This window comes from Rattus norvegicus, chromosome 7 (genome assembly GCF_021556685.1).
Source record: "Rattus norvegicus strain SHRSP/BbbUtx chromosome 7, alternate assembly SHRSP_T2T, whole genome shotgun sequence".
Lineage (NCBI taxonomy): Eukaryota > Metazoa > Chordata > Mammalia > Rodentia > Muridae > Rattus > Rattus norvegicus.
In genome coordinates, this window is record NC_141540.1 from 96,015,147 (window position 1) to 96,033,502 (window position 18,356).

General features: G+C 44.4%; 1 protein-coding gene and 1 long non-coding RNA gene across 22 annotated transcripts in view; one reads left to right on the forward strand and one right to left on the reverse strand.

Annotated features, from left to right (window-relative positions):
* The window catches only part of Enpp2 (ectonucleotide pyrophosphatase/phosphodiesterase 2), a 123,260-nt gene extending 120,568 nt beyond the window's left edge, over positions 1 to 2,692 (reverse strand). For 16 of the 21 annotated variants that reach the window (XM_087559264.1, XM_087559262.1, XM_087559263.1 and 13 more), the window contains exon 1: positions 2,545 to 2,692. In XM_087559264.1, coding sequence (XP_087415390.1) covers positions 2,545 to 2,565 — 21 coding nt within the window. In that variant the 5' untranslated portion in view covers positions 2,566 to 2,692. Of the gene's footprint in view, positions 1 to 1,929 lie in introns of all 21 variants that reach the window. The other 5 variants (XM_087559281.1, XM_087559273.1, XM_087559275.1 and 2 more) reach the window with 5 other exon arrangements.
* On the forward strand, positions 2,121 to 14,028 carry LOC120093657 (uncharacterized). The gene is made up of 3 exons (XR_015625518.1): positions 2,121 to 3,040; positions 4,383 to 4,483; positions 9,503 to 14,028. It is a non-coding gene; the product is annotated as an uncharacterized LOC120093657 (long non-coding RNA).
* Positions 14,029 to 18,356: the final 4,328 nt, after the last annotated feature.

An 18,356-nucleotide genomic window follows, 5' to 3' on the forward strand; every position in this document is an offset into this window, starting at 1 on the left:
GGTTTTTGTTTTGTTTTTTTTTAAATGAGGGCAGTGACCTGAGTTTACTGTGCCTGCTTTGTGTACAGTGTGTGTGAAATGTGCAAAATGACGCATGAAATGTGGCTGGGGAGTGAGTGGGAGGAGAGCAATGATTAAGGTAAAAGGCTGGAGAGGTGGCTCAGTGTTTTAAGAGGACTGGCTGCTTTTCCGGAGGACCTGGGTTTAATTCCCAGCACCCACATGACAGCTCACAACTATCTGTAGCTTCAATTCCAGGGGTCTTGGCACCTTCACTGACATACATGCAGGAAAACCACCAATGCATATTTTAAAAAAAAAGGCTAGTTGGGGAGAACTTGTACACATCAACGTCATTCTTAAAAGAAAAACACAAAAATTCACTAGAGACATCTCACAAAGCATGTCTGTGACCACACCTCACTTTAGGAACACCTGACACAGTACGGAAATGAGGTGACACAATGATACTGATTGAATTTAGGATCACCTGAAAGGCACACCTGTGGATGTCTGTGAGTGTGTCTCCAGAAAGGACAGAAAACCCACAGATCCAACCCAAATATAAGCAGCGCTATCCCACAGGATGTGGTCCCAGACTGGAAACAGTGAAAAGAAAAATCTAGTTGAGGGCCACTATTCAGCTCCAGCATGACCCGCAAACCCACACCCACCTGGCTCCTGGCTTCCTGGTTTCCTGACTTCAGATGCATGCAACGTGACCAGCCACCTCACACCCCTAGTCCCAGCCTTCCGGTTATAAGAACGAACACTATCCCTTCTAACAGTGAACCGAAGTAAATCCTCCACCCCACAGCAATGAAAAAAGTAACCGATGTAGATAAAGGCACAGATTGGGCAGCCACGGCTCCAAATGAGGCAAACGTGAGACTGTGGCCAGAGTTCCTGAACTCGAACAACGAAGGAGACGCAATACATAACACAAACAAGAACGTGCGTATGGGAACTTCATCCAATGGGGAAGACAGGAAGGAGATAAGTCACCCACGGTGACCCTGCTGCGTCGGACATAATGGGGATGCCATCCGAAGAGTGGAAGAGCAGCGCAGGAGGAAGAATGGAGAGGACAGATTCAGTTTTGAACATTTTTGACTTCGAGATGCTTTGTGGAAAACCTAATGGGAGATGTTTTAGGAGAAAGGCTATACTCCAGACACCATGTATGCCTGCAGTGGCTGAAGCTGTTGGAATGAATGAGATGATGTATGTAGTCTCCTGGATGGCAAGGGACAAGAGTCGAGGAGAGACCAGAGGGCACACTGATAGATCTGGAGTGGGGCCCTTGAAGACATTAAGTAGTGACTCAGAAGGGCAGAAGAGAACAAGGAGGTGGGTTATTACAGAATCTAAAAGTCTAAACACAAGAGAAGGAATAGCCAGCTATCCAAAATGGCCCCAAAAGCCTGAAGAAGAGGACTTTCAAATTCTCTAGTTTTTGGTGCAGAGGCTTTTGACAGCTCCAACAAAAGATGGTCTTCAGAGTGGTGGACCAAGGCTCCTGACTATATATGAAGGAACAAGTAGGAAATAAGGACAGTGAGATCTTGTCATCCACCCTTTCAAGGAGAAAATGCCGAATAGCAGCTGGAAGTGGCCCCATGGAGAGGATCAGACGTTCAGAAAACACCTGAAGCATTGCAGGAAATCTGGTTCAGTGGGACTGGGTGTGTGCTAAAGGCATAGACAAATCCTAGAAAGGGTTTTGTTTTCTGCCCCTTTATCAGTGAGAAATGGCTCCCTGCTTAACCCATTAAGCTGAAACCAGAGTGAAAACACAGCAATCTCTGAACCCCTTTAACCACCCATTCCTTGCTGCCCGTCTGCTGTGCCCTAGGAGACTTCCAACTCCAGACCAAAAGCACCCGAGATCAATTGAGAAACCCGCCCGCTATACTTAACCAAAATTACCTAGATCCGTCTGAAGGACTTGTTCAAATGAAAAAGTACAAAGGGGCTGAGTTTGGCTCCTAGGATCTGGCTGCAGGGAAGGGCTTTCCCACTCAGAAAAAATGATCTGTCTCCTTGCGAGAGTAAGGAGGAGCAAAGAGAACGCTACTGAAATAGATTGCTTTAAAGTTCCCCAGCCTTGCCAAGCGCTTGTCCAAGGAGTCACAAACAAGAAGGCCAGGGAGGTTGGCTGTCCGAGGAGGACAAAGCTCATAGACCCCTGCGACTGGCTCTGGCCAAAGGGGCTCGCTCCCTCACCAAAGGCTCGAGCTGTGGTGAGCTGAGACTCATCCCTAGACCCTCTGCAGCTTCCACTGGCTTGTTTTCCAGAAACGAGATACGCATTTGCAAAGCCAAACAGACTCTGGCAAGGACAACTCAAAATTAGCTCCGCGTTTGTGAGCCTGGAACCCGGTCCAGCTGAGGGCACGGGAAGGCAGCCCAACAACCCCGGACGTTTTTTCCGGCTGCTGCCGAGGCCCCTTTGCAAGGATTGCCCTGGTTGCACCGTGCAGCCGCCGTGACCCAGGAGCCCCAAGCCGTAGAGCACGCGCAGAGAGGGGTTGCCTACCCTACCCGATCGGCGTGGCGACTCATGCTGCGGCGTCCGGGTGCCTCGCTCCAGCCAGGGCGCTGCGGACAGAGCCTGGGCTGCGGGCCGGGGACCTGGGAGCTGAGACCGGCACCGCGGCTCCTGACTGCGCTTGTTTGCGCTGGGCCGTTTGCTTTTGGGATTTCTCCAAGGCAGATGGAGTCAGGGGGCCCGCTATCCCCGGGGGACAGTGATTCCATTGGAAGCTGGCCTTTGACAGGACACACACATGACCTTTGACTAAAATGGCTTTAGGGAAGGAAAAGTGTCCGGACGTTGAAGACCCAGCGTCCAAGCACCGCCATTCACACTTCCACCCCCAACCGCGCCGGGTTAATTTTTCATCTTTCAAGCAGAGCCTGTGAAGTTCGGTGTGCACTTCCCCTTCTTTTCTCTAGGATTCGTTCCTGTTTCCTGAAGCGCTTGCTGCAGGACTTTCCTGTTGTGGTGTCCGGTGGATCCCTAAACTAGCATTTGCAGGTGAACTTAACACAGCGTACATTCTAGAAAGTTTCTGCAGCACCCTGGGGAATACGACCTCCATATTTCCACCCCTTGAACCGTGTTACGATTTTTAAAGGGATTTTCACAATCATGCTATTACACCCCCCCCCCCGAGTGTATGGGTTCCTGCTTCTTGCTGCTACTGTACTTATAAAGAAATAGAGGCAAGGGATGTATGTATGCTCAATCTTCTAACCAGAGTGAAAGATCTTGGTCTCTGCTCTGAGTGACTAGCCATAACTGAATGATATTACAGCTAATATAAAGCAACTATGTAATTGCTTTAATTTGGTAGTTGTAAAAATATTAGATTTTGTTTTAATCAAATGGCAAGCCAATGGGTCATTGGTAGCCACGGATATCTTGGATTTATTGATTACATTTAAAACTTCGTGCACGTTTTGCTCTTTACCGGAGTCTGGAAAGATGCTCTAAGAATAAGATCTGGCTCCAGACATAAAAGAGTGAAAGCAGTGTCCAGCTATCACCAACACTATCAAAGCCATTGTCTTGCTTTTTTGACTTAAGTCCTTTCAAGTCCTTCATGAGAAGGGCTGAAGATAGAGCTCAAAGATCGAGCACTTGCATCACGAATGGGAACATGGGAGGGTTCAAACTGCAAATAGTTCCAAGTAATTCGAGGGAAAAAAATCCAGTTCCTCATTTAGCCAGGCATGGATGATTGCCACTAGTTTGAGGCCAGTCTGGGTTACAGAGCAAGACCTTGTCTCGAAAAAATAAACAAGACACACGAACCCAGACAGACAGGAGCTATGAACCTGTGGAAGGAGCCCTGATCAAGCAGTCAGCAACTCCACACGGTTCAGTGCCATCAGAAGTGCCACAGAGATCTACAAAGACGAGGTGCCCCCATAGTCTCATTTTCTTCAGCTTGGAGAAGGACTCAAGTGACAGCAACCCTCAGCTTTGAAGGACTTGAAGGAGTTAGGCAGGAAGAGAAAAGGAGGAAGGACATGCCACCCCGAGACAGCCCTGAACACAAAAGGTTCCCCAGTGCATTCAGAGAACTGAAAACAGTTGAACCCAGCAGGAGCGCTTGGTGTGGGAGCCTGTGTCCACAGAGGAGAGTGTGGGTTTGGACTCTGACCCACCTCGTGAGTCACTGTAGGAAACTTGGACTTCATCCTGCAAGGCCAGTGAGTTGACAGAACTAGTCCTGGGTTATCAGCCCACAAGAAAAGGATGCAGGAGTCTAATGCTGTTGTCCAACCAGAATAATATTTATATCAGTGTGGGACTTAAGCTGTCCTGGCCACATGCAGTTTCTTTCTTCCTTTTTCTTTTTTTTTTCTTCTAGTTGGGAAGATGTAAGCAACATGTTTAACTTCAAGCAAGCCTCAAGTTTCTCATCAGTAAGACAGGATCGTGCTGTATGGCATGAGGATTAAATGAAATGGTGTAAGTAAAACCCTTAGCCTTTCTTCAGGGAGAGTCTGTGAACTAACAGGTAGCTACTGTTGCATTATAAACATTCTGTTTTGCACTCTGCATAACTACGGAGGAACTAGGAAATCTCTTCACTAGGACATTCTCCCCACCCTTTCTTCCCAGTCTCCTAGCTCTAGGCTCTTTGGAAATTTGTAGCCGCGCTTCCTTCTCTCCTTATCTTTGAGCTCCCTCTTGACTTACATATCAGTTTGTCCAATTCCTCAAGTTCCCCACTCCATACCCCTGTGAACTACCCACATGGGATGCTGCCTGCTAGACATATATAGTGTCCCACAGCCATGGCTGTTGCCACTGCTGCAGTCATGAAGTATACAACCTTGCCTGGGTATGCAAACTTCCTGCAAGCCTTGCAAGTCTGAGCTGTTCACATCTATCCACCTTTCATCAAAGAGCCTCCTCTTCCCCCAACAAAGTCCTCAGACATTTGGAGGGAACACTACGGAGCTCTGTTTTTAACTTCTCTGTGGCTCCAAGGTGCCTCTCCTGGATTTGAGAAGCCATTGTTCATTTTCTCAGAAACTCGCAGCAACCCCTCCCTTTCAATTTCTCCCCTATTGATTTCACTTATAACACAACTGTTAAAATGCAACTCAGTATTCTTGACACTGAACATACAGGGGCCAATAAAATATCACTGCACAGAACCACATTCAAGCAGTTCATATGTACTGAATTTGCTTTTCTTAATGTGCCATCCTCTTCATTTAATTTCCTCATGTAGGCTTGGGTTTTTTTTTTAAACCTAGTTTTTTTTGTGTTTTTTTATTTTTTTTTAATTTATTTAATACTTAATAATAATTCTTTGGTTTCCGGGCAAACATCCCCCTCCCCCCTCCCCTTCCTTATGGGTGTTCCCCTCCCAACCCTCCCCCCATTGCCGCCCTCCCCCAACAGTCTAGTTCACTGGGGGTTCAGTCTTAGCAGGACCCAGGGCTTCCCCTTCCACTGGTGCTCTTACTAGGATATTCATTGCTACCTATGAGGTCAGAGTCCAGGGTCAGTCCATGCATAGTCTTTAGGTAGTGGCTTAGTCCCTGGAAGCTCTGGTTGCTTGGCATTGTAAAACCTAGTTTTAATAAGGGTCTCAATGCTTCAACACCCTTCCACCCAAGGATATGGGAATAGGACAAGTAGATGTGGACCTGTTTCGATGTTGTTCTTTGGGGAGATTCCAATATCCATTTGTCAAGGTACCAGCCATCCAGTTCAGTAATGTCAGGATAGCAAGCATGAATCAGCATCAGTGGAATGATCCAGCAGAAACCACCAGGCCTCTGCTAAATTGGCACAAGTCAGTGAGAGCAACCAGGACACCAGGAGAAGTTCTCTGTCATGCCTCTCTCAATGAAGTGAAGACCATCAAAGACTTGAGACCAACGAAGTGTTGCAAGGCTAGCTATGCAAGCATCCTATCACCATCCATTGAGTCCAATTTATACTCTCTCCAAACATCGTGTACCCTCCCACCAGTCTTCCCTCAGCACAACACCACATGAGTCTGCATCACATGACATATCCAGAACCATCCACTTTCACCCCATGGCAGTAAGGGGCTCCTTACTTATTTTCTATTGTTTCCACTATCTCTTCCTTGAAATAACAACAATGCATGTGCTTATGGATGTGTGCACATATTGCTAGACGCATGCATATACCTCTCTTTCTCTCTCTCTCTCTCTCTCTCTCTCTCTCTCTCTCTCTCTCTCCCCCCCCCCCCTTTGTATGTGTGAGAAAGAGAAGGGGGAAACACATGCAAACACACAACACACACACGCACACACACACACACACATACACACACACATTGCTACAAAAGTTCTTCCTACAGATTCCCAAGGCCAATTCTTCCTCAGGGTTTAGGGCTTGTTGTCACCTCCTCAAAGAGATTTTGCCTACGTAGCCCATCTAAGGAGCTTTGTGACTGGATATTGGTTCCCCTTTATTGTTGCTTTCAGATTGTCTGTTTCCATGTCATGATGAGAATCTTTCTCTCTTCTTGGTCCTTGCTCATTTTCTGCTGTTTTCTCTAGTCTGAACTAATGGAACCTGGGACCCTTGTCCTGTTCAGCCTGTACCGTAATCCTCAGTTCCCAGGACTTTCCTTGTAGGTTTTTGGAGTCAGAGTCACTTGTAGCCCAGGCTGATCTCAAACTTAGAATGTCCCCCAAGGATGTTCTTGAACTTCTTGTTCTCCTACCTCCACCTCTTAACAGCTGGGACTACAGGTGTGTGGTACCATGCAAGCTTAGAAAGCATTGTTGATTATATACCAACAAAGGCTAGAACCATTTTTTTCTCTTTAAGTATATGTTCCTTTCTAAGAGGACTCTTCAGCGGATAAACCGGACTGTTCTCTAGAGAAGAACACACACACACACACACACACACACACACACACACACACACACACACGCCAGGTTGAAGAAATCTAAAAGAAAAGAACCCAACATGCTCAAATTCCACCGGGCCGCTGAAGCATTTCTTCACTGGACCATCTCTTGCTGAGAGAACAGCCAAGAGGAATCAAAAATTGTAAGTTAGAAAAGCATCATGGGTCCAAGTTTATGTGGCACCAATGAAGCAAAAGAGGATAAGCAGCATTGGTATCTAAGAAGATACCAATGACTGCTATTGGGGACCCCAAATGAGAGCACATTAGAAGACCCTATGATGTCTGAATGCTCAGAAAATGCTTGCTACACGGGTAGATCAGATTCCAAAAAAAGCCACAGGCATCGGTTATTCTAGAAATGAAAAACAAATAAACAAATCCTGACACCAAAAGCACTGAGGACAGTTATCTGTGGAGTAACTTCCAGGTGATTCTAAACACCATGCTCAAAAACAATTCGCCTCATCTCTTCGTGACATAGAACTAAGGCCCAAAGAGGAATGAGTAGTATCCCTGGTGTCTACTTGATCTTCAGTCTTTTTCTTCTTGGTCCTTCCACACATGATGAGCCTTCCCAGCATGCAGATGAAGGCCTGTTTTCTCATTTCTCCAAATTTTTACCAGCTGTTATCTCCAACCAACACCTATATCTGGCTCAACTGTCACACGGGTGCTTCTCAACTTCCCAAATACTGAAACCATGCAGCCATTTAATACAGTTCCCAATAGTGTGGTGATCCCTATCCATAAAACTATTTTCATTGCTACTTCATAACTCTATTTTTCTACTGCTGTGAATCCTAATGTAAATGTCTGTGTTTTCCAATGGTCTTTGGGGTTTGTGACCCACAGGTTGAGAATCACTGGTCTAGGTCCTTTCCCCCACTCAACTCCCATGAGTTTGGGCTCAAGACAGCCTCCTCTGCTAGGCCGGGGCTGGGTCCCTTCTCTGCTTGCACACAGCACACAGTGCTGGCTGCTTTTTTCTGCTGAGTACTGATGGTTCCTGACTCAGCAATTCCCACAGCATATCTCATGTCTAGCAGACCACCTTAGCCAAAAAATTGAATTAATAAATTAATAAAGCAATATCTAAATGATTTTTAGAGAGATAGTCTGCGTTTGTTTTTAGCTTTTATTTGCTTTTTAAAAACAACTTTATTGAGGTGTACTCTTGATTTGTAATTCACTGATTTAAACTGTGCAGGTCAATGGCTTGGAAATGTTTGAAAAGATGCACAACCCACATCATGATTGATTACAGAACATTTTATCACACCAAAGAGAAGCACAATACTCCTTATCTGTCATTCCTCACGTCACCCGAACTCCTAGTCCTGGATGATCACCTGTAGAGACTGCTATATCTCTGTAGACTTGCATATTCTAGCCATTCCCTATGAATAATCATCCAATAACTTATCATCCATGATTGGTATCTGCTGACACCTTAGAAGGTGCATTTGTTCATAAGCTTTCATTTTTACGGGATGCATGTGAAGGATTATGGACCCTGGTAGAGAGAGTGGAAGGTAAATGAAGGCAGTATCCCTTAGACATAATAGACTGCAGCCTGTTAAATTGTCCAAATTCCTGAGTCCTAGGATGACAGCGAGAATGGGGCAGTCAAGAGTATCTGTCACCACAGAACAGGAGAAAGGGCATGGAATCCAATTCAGGTAAACTACCTCACCAGCCCTGCTGCGGCTGGGCTACTTGAGCAGGATCTCCTATGCCATCAGGACCCATTCTGAAAACAAAGTTCCTGAGTCAAACTCTAACTTAGCCAGATAGTAGCTGGTTGTTCTTCATATGTCACTTCTTCATCTCTACAAAAAATTATAAAAATGATCCCTGCCTTCTAGGCACATCATCAGAGAACTGAAAAATCATTAGAGTGAAATAAGAGGCTGCATGGAGAAGTGTGTAGTACAGACTTAGAATATTATAAACACTTGGTACATGCTTCTGCTTCTTGTTGAGTGACCACAGCTCTTTACATATTGTCCTATGCATAATGCAACATGAAAAAGGGACAATAACACACTTAAGGATGTTATCAACTATTATTGTGAAATTTTCATGATGTATTTTCATAGACTTTATAAATCTTGAGTGATTCATCTGAAGCCTAAAAATGACTTACTAGCTAGATGAGGTGATGCATTTCTTTTTTTTTTTTTTTTTGTTCTTTTTTTTCGGAGCTGGGGACCGAACCCAGGGCCTTGCACTTCCTAGGTAAGCGCTCTACCACTGAGCTAAATCCCCAGCCCCAAGGTGATGCATTTCTTTAATTCCAGCACTCAGGGGTAAGAAACAGACAGATTTCTATGCATTTGAGATCATGTCTCAAAAAACAAAACAAAACAAAATAAGCAAGCAAACGTAATAGAAAGTGAGAATCAAAATATTTTAGCTCCATATCCAGAGTTTAAATATGATGGAAGGATCTGAGTCTGTCCATATTCTTCAGGCCCAGGAGCAGAAAGAGTACAATGGCTTCCTGGACTTTGCATCATACCTGTTCCCCAACAATCCTCTCCTATGATTTCTTTATTTTCCTGTTACTATCCTAGGCACCAGACCTGTATATGACACCCTCTGCTTCACCTTCCTGGATCATCTGCTAAAAATATGTCAGAAATCAATTTTGCATGGTTAACCCTCTCCAGACAAAGGCAAAGACGAAGTTGGAATAAAACCATCTCTCGGTGTCACACACAACTGTGAGTGCCCAAAGAGTTTTTGAGACAGGTTGTCGCCAACAAATCATCCAATTATCCAGAAATTTGGAGAAAAGGGAGTAGCTGGTGACATGCTTTTGCATGCCGGCCTCCTAGAAGGTGGTTTGAATTAGTGGGCCTTCTCCTATCTTCTCCTGGACTGTTTTTCCTGTGTATCGAACACTGCTCAGATCCAGCCCCTCCCCCGCTCCCACTTCTTGCTTTGGTCTCCTCAGCAGCTCCACATAGGAGCACTAAGCAGGGGCTTTAGTCGTCAGCTCCGTTCATGACTATCTCTGATGCTACACCACAAGCAGCTACAGAAAATTAGCCTGACTCATATATCTTCTTGCCCTGGAGTCAGGATTAAAATGCTCATTAGTCTGCCTGACAGATATTTATTGAGACTCTAGTGTGTGCCAACACTGTTAAATACAAACATCCCACAGAAACAGAGGATTTGTCTCTGAAAGGAATTTTGAGCAAATGAAAAGAGACTCGGGAAGAGAAACATCATACAGAAAGCTCCAGTGCCTGGGTACAGACACTCTGGTGACAGATCTTATTTCACTATGTCAAGGATACTTCTTTCAGTTAAAAATAACATGGGTTTAGCTGAGTGTGGTGGTACATACCTTTAATCCCAACAATAGCAAGGCAGAGACTGGTAGGTAGATCTCTGTGAATTTAAGGTTAGCCTGATCTACAAAAGTGAGACCTGTCTCAAAAACTAAGATTACCAAAAAAATGCCATCAAGTTTAATAATTTAAACTTGGCTATAAAGCCAGAGAGAATCCAAATGATTGCTTTGTTGATTATAGGTTTTAGCAACAACCATAAAGCACTCACAAGTTAGCGGTCAATGATGTTCACGACATCCACATTTGCAAAGTGACTAATACCACATGTCTCTCCCTCTGCACCTCTCTCAACCCGACCCGGCTGGTTCATGTCTCGCCCACGCTGGGCTGACCAAGGACTTGTAAAAGTTTAACTCAATAGGGTTGCACAACTTTGAAAGTTTGAATTGCTCTTCAGGCTAATGAATGAGATTCTTCAATCACCTCATGAAGATGTTCCCAGGGGGAGGAAGAATGGAACAAGTTGTCACAAACACGAATGTCCTCATTGGGCTCAGGTGAGGCTTACACAAGTAAACGAAGCAGAGGATGCTCACCTCTACCAGATTCGATATAGACATGTCCCAATGTTTCTTTGTGTCCTTTGTGAACATTGATGCTCTTAAAAGTCTCGTCTCCCTTCCTGAGGTAATGCAGACATTTGAAACCTCCACTGCGGTGATAGTTTCACAGGTGTTTGTTTATCTCCAAAGACAACAGACAGCTCGGTAAGGATGAGTATCTCTGTGTGATGGTTCTACCTCAGTGAAACTGTTAGGAATAGGAAACAGCTATTTCTTCACTGAACAAAATCACAACTCACTGAACACATTGTTGCATGTCTCTTGGGAAGCTGGCTTTAGGGAAGCAGGTTTTCAGCTAGACTGTAACTCTTCCTTTGCTCCTAAAGGCTGCTGATAGTTTCCCTTAATTATCCATCATGGTGCTAACTTTGATACATGTCTCTCACCACCCTTTCTTGGGCAGCCATCCTCTCTCATGTGACCCATTGACCATGTCTCCTAATCACTCTCCTCAATTTCTAGTATGAGCCTATGACAACCCTCCCTTCCTTGCTGGAGTCAGAAAGATCTCCCTAAAATCCTGATCCATCACCTAATTTACCGCTTCCTGCCCTGCTGAGTTTCTCATTGTCCTGAAGACAAGGCCTCAGTTTCTCAGAAGAGATTAGCAGTGGCCTGCTCAAGATGGCTGCACATAGACCAGAGCTGATAGCAGAACACGGGACCCAAGCAGAGAGGCTCAAGGACCCATCAACTTTTGTCAAAGACCCTGTGAGAGCTAGAGCCACCCAACAGGAGCATCTATTACCTCTTGCTGAACTTCAAAGCTAATGATATCACTGGCTTGTCTTAAAGTCATCATTAGAACCCCACCCCTACCCCAAACCCCCATACCCCCACCTCCCTGTTAGCATCACAGACATCCTGTCTCCTTCAGACCTTCTGCCTGAGCTTCCATTGCTAGAACTTATTTCGTCTTTTCATCATGGTAAGTTACACCTTCAAGTCTGAGCTCTTCGAACCCAGCCTTCCTCACCCTCCTGCATTGGCTGGTTAGGTTTAAAAACCAGGGTGTGCTTTTTAGAGCAGCTCCTTTTCTGGAGTCTTAGTGTTGCCTCTTATTTGTCTGCCCTTGAGAGCAGGGGTTGTGTTGAGTTACTTTCTAAACTCTTTGTCTAGATATTTAATAGGTAACCTGGTGATCAAAGAACCAAAGGAGTAAATGAATGGACAAATAGATAGGGTTAAGAAATAAAGCCTGTGTTTCTGATTGCCTAGTGCTGTGGGTTTCTCGGAGAACATCTGCCTTCCTAGAATATCCCGATAGACTTCTAGGAACTGGCCATTTGTTATGATAAAAAGTAACAGTAACGACAACAACAAAGCTTTTGGGTTATATAAACTAAAAATGTCAGGCTTCTTTTCCTTTGTTCTTGCTGTCTATAAAGAATAAGATGCTGGTCCTTTTCAGTCACAGATCTGCCCACCTCCTCCACACACGCCAACCAAGACTACACAGTGGACAGCACTGATTGTCTTACTGAGTTTAGACTTCATCTTGGTTGTTGGAGTTTTTTTCCCAGTCTCTGTGGTAAGGTATGAGTGCTTGGGTCCACAGAGACCCTGGAATGGAAGAAAATCTTCTAGAAAGGTCCAAGCAGGAGATGATAAAGGTCAAAATGCAGAAGGGCAGTACAGACCATGAATTTGCAGAATCAATAAATATTTGGAAGGTCAAACCCACTGTGTGTTTAAGAACAGAGGGACATCACTACAGAGGGAAGGAGTGGAGGTAATGTCAGATTCAGCAACTGGAACTGGGGGTCCCACCCCCAGAACTCATGACTGAGAGAAGACAATGGGCTCCTTTGAGACTTGTTCAGTTTAATTTGTGGACTTTCAGAAGAAATAAATGTAATAACAACCCCTCTGTATCCATTGGCAGGATGCCTTGTATATAGAGGTTCAACCTTCTCTGGAACTGAATCGAGATTCAATATATCATAAACATTTTTAGTTTTAATTATGTGTATGTGTATAGGTGGCTATGTGCACATTAGAGTAGATTCCCGTGGAGGCAAGAAGAGAGCAGTTACAGAGCCATCCAATGTGGGTTCTAGAAAACAGACCCAAGGCCTCTGTAAAATTACTACATGGTCCAAACCACTGAGCCATCTCTCCGGCACCTCAATGCAACCCAGTTATATAATTTCAATCAACCCAATTTGTACTGTGAATGTAGGAAAGGAGAGAGAAACGTTGAGATCAGCATACGAAAGAAGGCAACGGAGAGAAAGATTGGAAGCCCCTCACCCTTAGCAAGGATATGGGTAAGGGGGCGGAGCACGTGAGAGAAGCTATACATATACATAGGAAAGTGTAAGTGGTATGCAAATGAGTCATAGAGGCGCACGGCTTTCCTGGCCCAGTGCCATTTGAGCATCTAAACGTGTCCAACTCTCTGGCCAGTTTCCATGCCCAGGAGTGTTCTCATTTTCAAGTAATTGTCCCCATTTCTACTGCTCTCTGCGTCTCTCTAGTCTAATTCTTTGTTCTGCGCCTCTGCTCTCAATTTTTTTCTGTTCATTCGCCTCCCTGTTCGGCTTACACTTCCAGGTCATCCCAGCCCATCATTGAGAAAAGTCAGGGCAGGAACTCAAGCGGGAACTGAAGCAGAAACCATGGAGGAGGGCTGCTTGCATATACAGCTCAGTTCAATCCCGTACAGTTGAAACAGAGCAGGTTTACTTAGGCCACATCTCCCTGTCAACCTGTTTGCCCATCTGGACTTGCACCTGCTGTTTTTGCTCTGCATCTAGCTCTGTCCTTTCACCTCTGCAGCTGGCTACATCTTTTCTGGAAACCCTGACCTTTTTTTTTTCCTGGCTGGATCTCTATAGCAATTGCTTCTTCCCTTGTAGCTGCTTTGGTTTTGTTACCAAATACAGATGTTATTGCATTTCTATCTGCCCACTTCTGCAACCTCTTGAACTCTGCTAGAGGCTCTAACTCGTATTTATTTTGTAAGCCCATAAAGGCATACATGGAGAGATAGACGCGCTGTGTGTGGTGTGAGAGTCAGTATGAAAGACAGAGGTTGTAATAAGAAACCTGGATTTGCCTCAGTCACATTACCAATGTAGGCAGGATTATCTGGCAACTTGTTGGGATCGAAACAACTTCACCTTGTAAACTTTATTGTATTTGGTGTTGCTTAATAAATTCTGACATTATGAAAAGATAACAAACATGTTCACATGTTTCTGGCATAGCATATTCATGACATCCATATTTGCTAGGAAAGCTCATGTCAGGAGAGCTCATTGAAGAGAAAGAGCTATCATCTACAAATAAAAGAGAATGCAGCCGTTATACAAAAACAACTTACATTCACAAACTCTCATAATCAGTACATTTGAGCTTCAAACTTTTCCCAGATCCTTAGGCCTCTTTCTTCTGTTCTCAGGAGCACAATTCTGCTGCTGTTTTTCTTTCTACATTTATTTAATCATTATTATTAGCATGTGGGATGTGTGTCTGTGTGGTCATGTGACTCTATATATGTGGAGGACAAATTGGGTGTGTTTCCAATTATGCTTTACCTTTTAAGGTGGTTAAAAATTATTTATTGTTATGTCTGTGCATACATGATGCATACGTGTAGGTATACAAACTGTGGCATGTATGCAGAAGTCAAAAGACGACTTTTTGAAGTTCATTCTCTTCTTCCTCCTCTATATGGACTCTGGGGTTGAACTCATATTGCCAGAGCTGCACAGCAAGCCCCTATACCCATTAAGCCCTCTTCCTGACCCTCCACCTTAGCTTTGAGATAATAAGCTCTTTCCCTGAAGCTTGAGCTTCAGTTAATCTATCTGGCTTATGAGTTTCAGGATCTTCCTGTCTCACCATTACACCCTCCCCTAGACTTTAGCACTAGATTAGAGACACGAATTCCTGAACTTGGCTTTTTATGTATGTGCTGGAGGGTCCTCATGTCTATTCTCCAGGGAGGGTCAGGAGTTCTCTGTCTATTGGCCCTTGAGGCACACATGTGGCAAGTATGTAACTGGCTGAGACATAACCCCAGATCTTTCTCTTTCTTAATGCACTGTTACTATTTCTACCACTACCCATATGTCCCTGATCCAGTTCTTTTTTTTAAACAAACAAGAACCTGGAAATTCTCATAGGTGTCTCCAGATTGTAACACATGCCCATACATTAATGGTTTCTCTTTTGTACAATCCAATGCAAAGCCACAACCAAATATATTGCTCTAATATAGTATTTAGCCATGTGACACATTGAGAAATTCAACACCCTGGAAAGTATGACTAAGAGGTCTTACTACAATAATAATTTTCACCGGGTGGATGAGGGACTTAGAAAAAGGGACGGCTACTATAGCAACCTCAGAGTGGTCCAAAGCTACATTTGGCTTTCAATTTCACTCATAATTCAAAGAAACCATAAAAGATTCGAGTGAAATCTGGATGGTTGATTAGAAACACGTGAGGAACGGCACTCAAACACTTGCTTCACATTTCTACTTCCATGTGCGCCAAAAATTAATCATCATCTACTCTGTGGTGTTCCAGAAAAGAGAATCACCTCAGCTGGCCGTCAGAAGGACAGAGGTAGGCCCAGGAAAGCACTGGACCATCCCAGGACATCTGTTAGAATGGGCATGCCCAAGCATGGTTCTCCTTTGCCTCCCTTTAAGCTCTCAATGTGGCCTTTCATGTCCCCACCCACAACCTAGTACTTACCCCTATAGCTGTTTCTTTCCCCTGAATACATCCTTTCCAAAGCACAAATTTCAGCATAGGCTGAGCAGACATAGGCTTTGGGGCCAGGAAGCCACAAAGTTGAGTCCAAAACGCCATTTACTGTGAGGAATTCAGAGTGTCTTTGAGCCTCTGTTTTCTTCATCAACAAAGCAAGGATTTCAAGGCCTTCTTTGAAGAGGGGTTGTTGACAGAATTGGTCAGTTTTGTGAAATGTATACATGTCGAAGAGGCAGAAGTGTGTAACAGCTCTGTCTTCCTTCTGAGTGAGGATATTCTCACTCTCAATACATTGGAGTCCAAATGGTCACTAAACACAGAATCCCAAGACAGCAGTGTCCTGGGGATAGAGAATACACAGTGGGCCTAGTACCTAAGTGCCTCAGATTAATCAGGGTGCAGTATAGAGGCCTTAATTTCATCCAGGCTCTCTTAGATTGGGAGTAAATTAGATTCCTTTTTCGGTTGTTCTCGTTTGTTTATTATTTGGACTTTGAAGTGTCCCTGTAGGAGCAACTGCTGAATCCAGATTCATTGGATCAAAGGCTACGCGCTTTTAAAATCCGAGTGTTATTTTCAATTCCCCCATTAAAAATTTGTTATCTGCTTGCACTGCAACCCCAGCGTGTTTGTATGTATTGCCGCAGACCCTTTACAACATTTTGTTATCTAGCTTTTAAAACTTGGCTGATCTGATAGTAAACATTGTTCTCCTTACCCTGCCTTGCATTTCTTTAACTGTGTGAAGATGGAGTGCTCTCGTGTTTATCAACCATGCACACTCCCCCACTCCCCACCCCCTGCTCTAAGAATAACTTTAAATTTTCCTTGCCAACTCCTCTGTATCCTTAGAGTTTTTTTCTCAGTGTTTTAAGAAAATGAACATACTGACCACTATTTAGTTCATGGTCTACAATAGAAGTCTCATCCAAAAATTCCTCTAGGACCAGGCACTTCCGGTGTTTAACGGGAGTCCGAAACCCTCGGATCCTGGCCCACAGCAGCTCTCTGCTCCCAGACCCCATGGGAGAGAGACCTCACCGCCTGGTCAGGTGGGCACTCCTGAGGCTGCAGAGCGGAAGAGACCACCAACAATGCCCACCCCTGCCCACATCCCTGGCCCAAGAGGAAACTGTATAAGGCCTCTGGGTTCCCGTGGGGGAGGGCCCAGGAGCAGCAGGACCTCTACGTCTGAGATACCACCTGAAACTGAAGAAAACAGACCGGATAAACAGTTCTCTGCACCCAAATCCCGTGGGAGGGAGAGCTAAACCTTCAGAGAGGCAGACATGCCTGGGAAACCAGAAGAGACTGCACTCTGCACACATCTCTGACGCCAGAGGAAAACATCAAATGCCATCTAGAACCCTGGTGCACGGAAGCTCCCGGAAAGGACGGCGCAGATCTTCCTGGTTGCTGCCGCCGAGGAGAGCTCATAAGCAACACCCCACGAGCAAACTTGAGCCTCGGAACCACAAGTAAGACCAACTTTTCTGCTGCAAGTGACCGGCCTGGTGAACTCCAGACACAGGCCCACAGGAACAGCTGAAGACCTGTAGAGAGGAAAAACTACACGCCCGAAAGCAGAACACTCTGTCCCCATAACTGGCTGAAAGAAAACAGGAAAACAGGTCTACAGCACTCCTGACACACAGGCTTATAGGACAGTCTAGCCACTGTCAGAAATAGCAGAACAAAGTAACACTAGAGATAATCTGATGGTGAGAGGCAAGCACAGGAACCCAAGCAACAGAAAGCAAGACTACATGGCATCATTGGAATATCCAAACACACCAGAAGAGCAAGATCTAGTTTCAAAATCTTATTTGATCATGATGCTGGAGGACTTCAAGAAAGACATGAAGAACTCCCTTAAAGAACAAGTAGAAGCCTACAGAGAGGAATCGCAAAAATCCCTGAAAGAATTCCAGGAAAAGACAATCAGTTGAAGGAATTAAAAATGGAAATAGAAGCAATCAAGAAGGAATACATGGAAACAACCCTGGATATAGAAAATCAAAAGAAGAGACAAGGAGCTATAGATACGAGCTTCACCAACAGAATACAAGAGATGGAAGAGAGAATATCAGGAGCAGAAGATTCCATAGAAATCATTGACTCAACTGTCAAAGATAATGTAAAGCAGAAAAAGCTACTGGCCCAAAACATACAGGAAATCCAGGACTCAATGAGAAGATCAAACCTAAGGATAATAGGTATAGAAGAGAGTGAAGAATCCCAGCTCAAAGGACCAGTAAATATCTTCAACAAAATCATAGAAGAAAACTTCCCTAACCTAAAAAAAGAGATACCCATAGGCATACAAGAAGCCTACAGAACTCCAAATAGATTGGACCAGAAAAGAAACACCACCTGTCACATAATAGTCAAAACACCAAACACACAAAATAAAGAAAGAATATTAAAAGCAGTAAGGGAAAAAGGTCAAGTAACATATAAAGGCAGACCTATCAGAATCACACCAGACTTCTCGCCAGAAACTATGAAAGCCAGAAGATCCTGGACTGATGTCATACAGACCCTAAGAGAACACAAATGCCAGCCCAGGTTACTGTATCCTGCAAAACTCTCAATTAACATAGATGGAGAAACCAAGATATTCCATGACAAAACCAAATTTACACAATATCTTTCTACAAATCCAGAACTACAAGGATAATAAATGATAAAGCCCAACATAAAGAAGGCAAGCTATACCCTAGAAGAAGCAAGAAACTAATCGTCTTGGCAACAAAACAAAGAGAAGAAAAG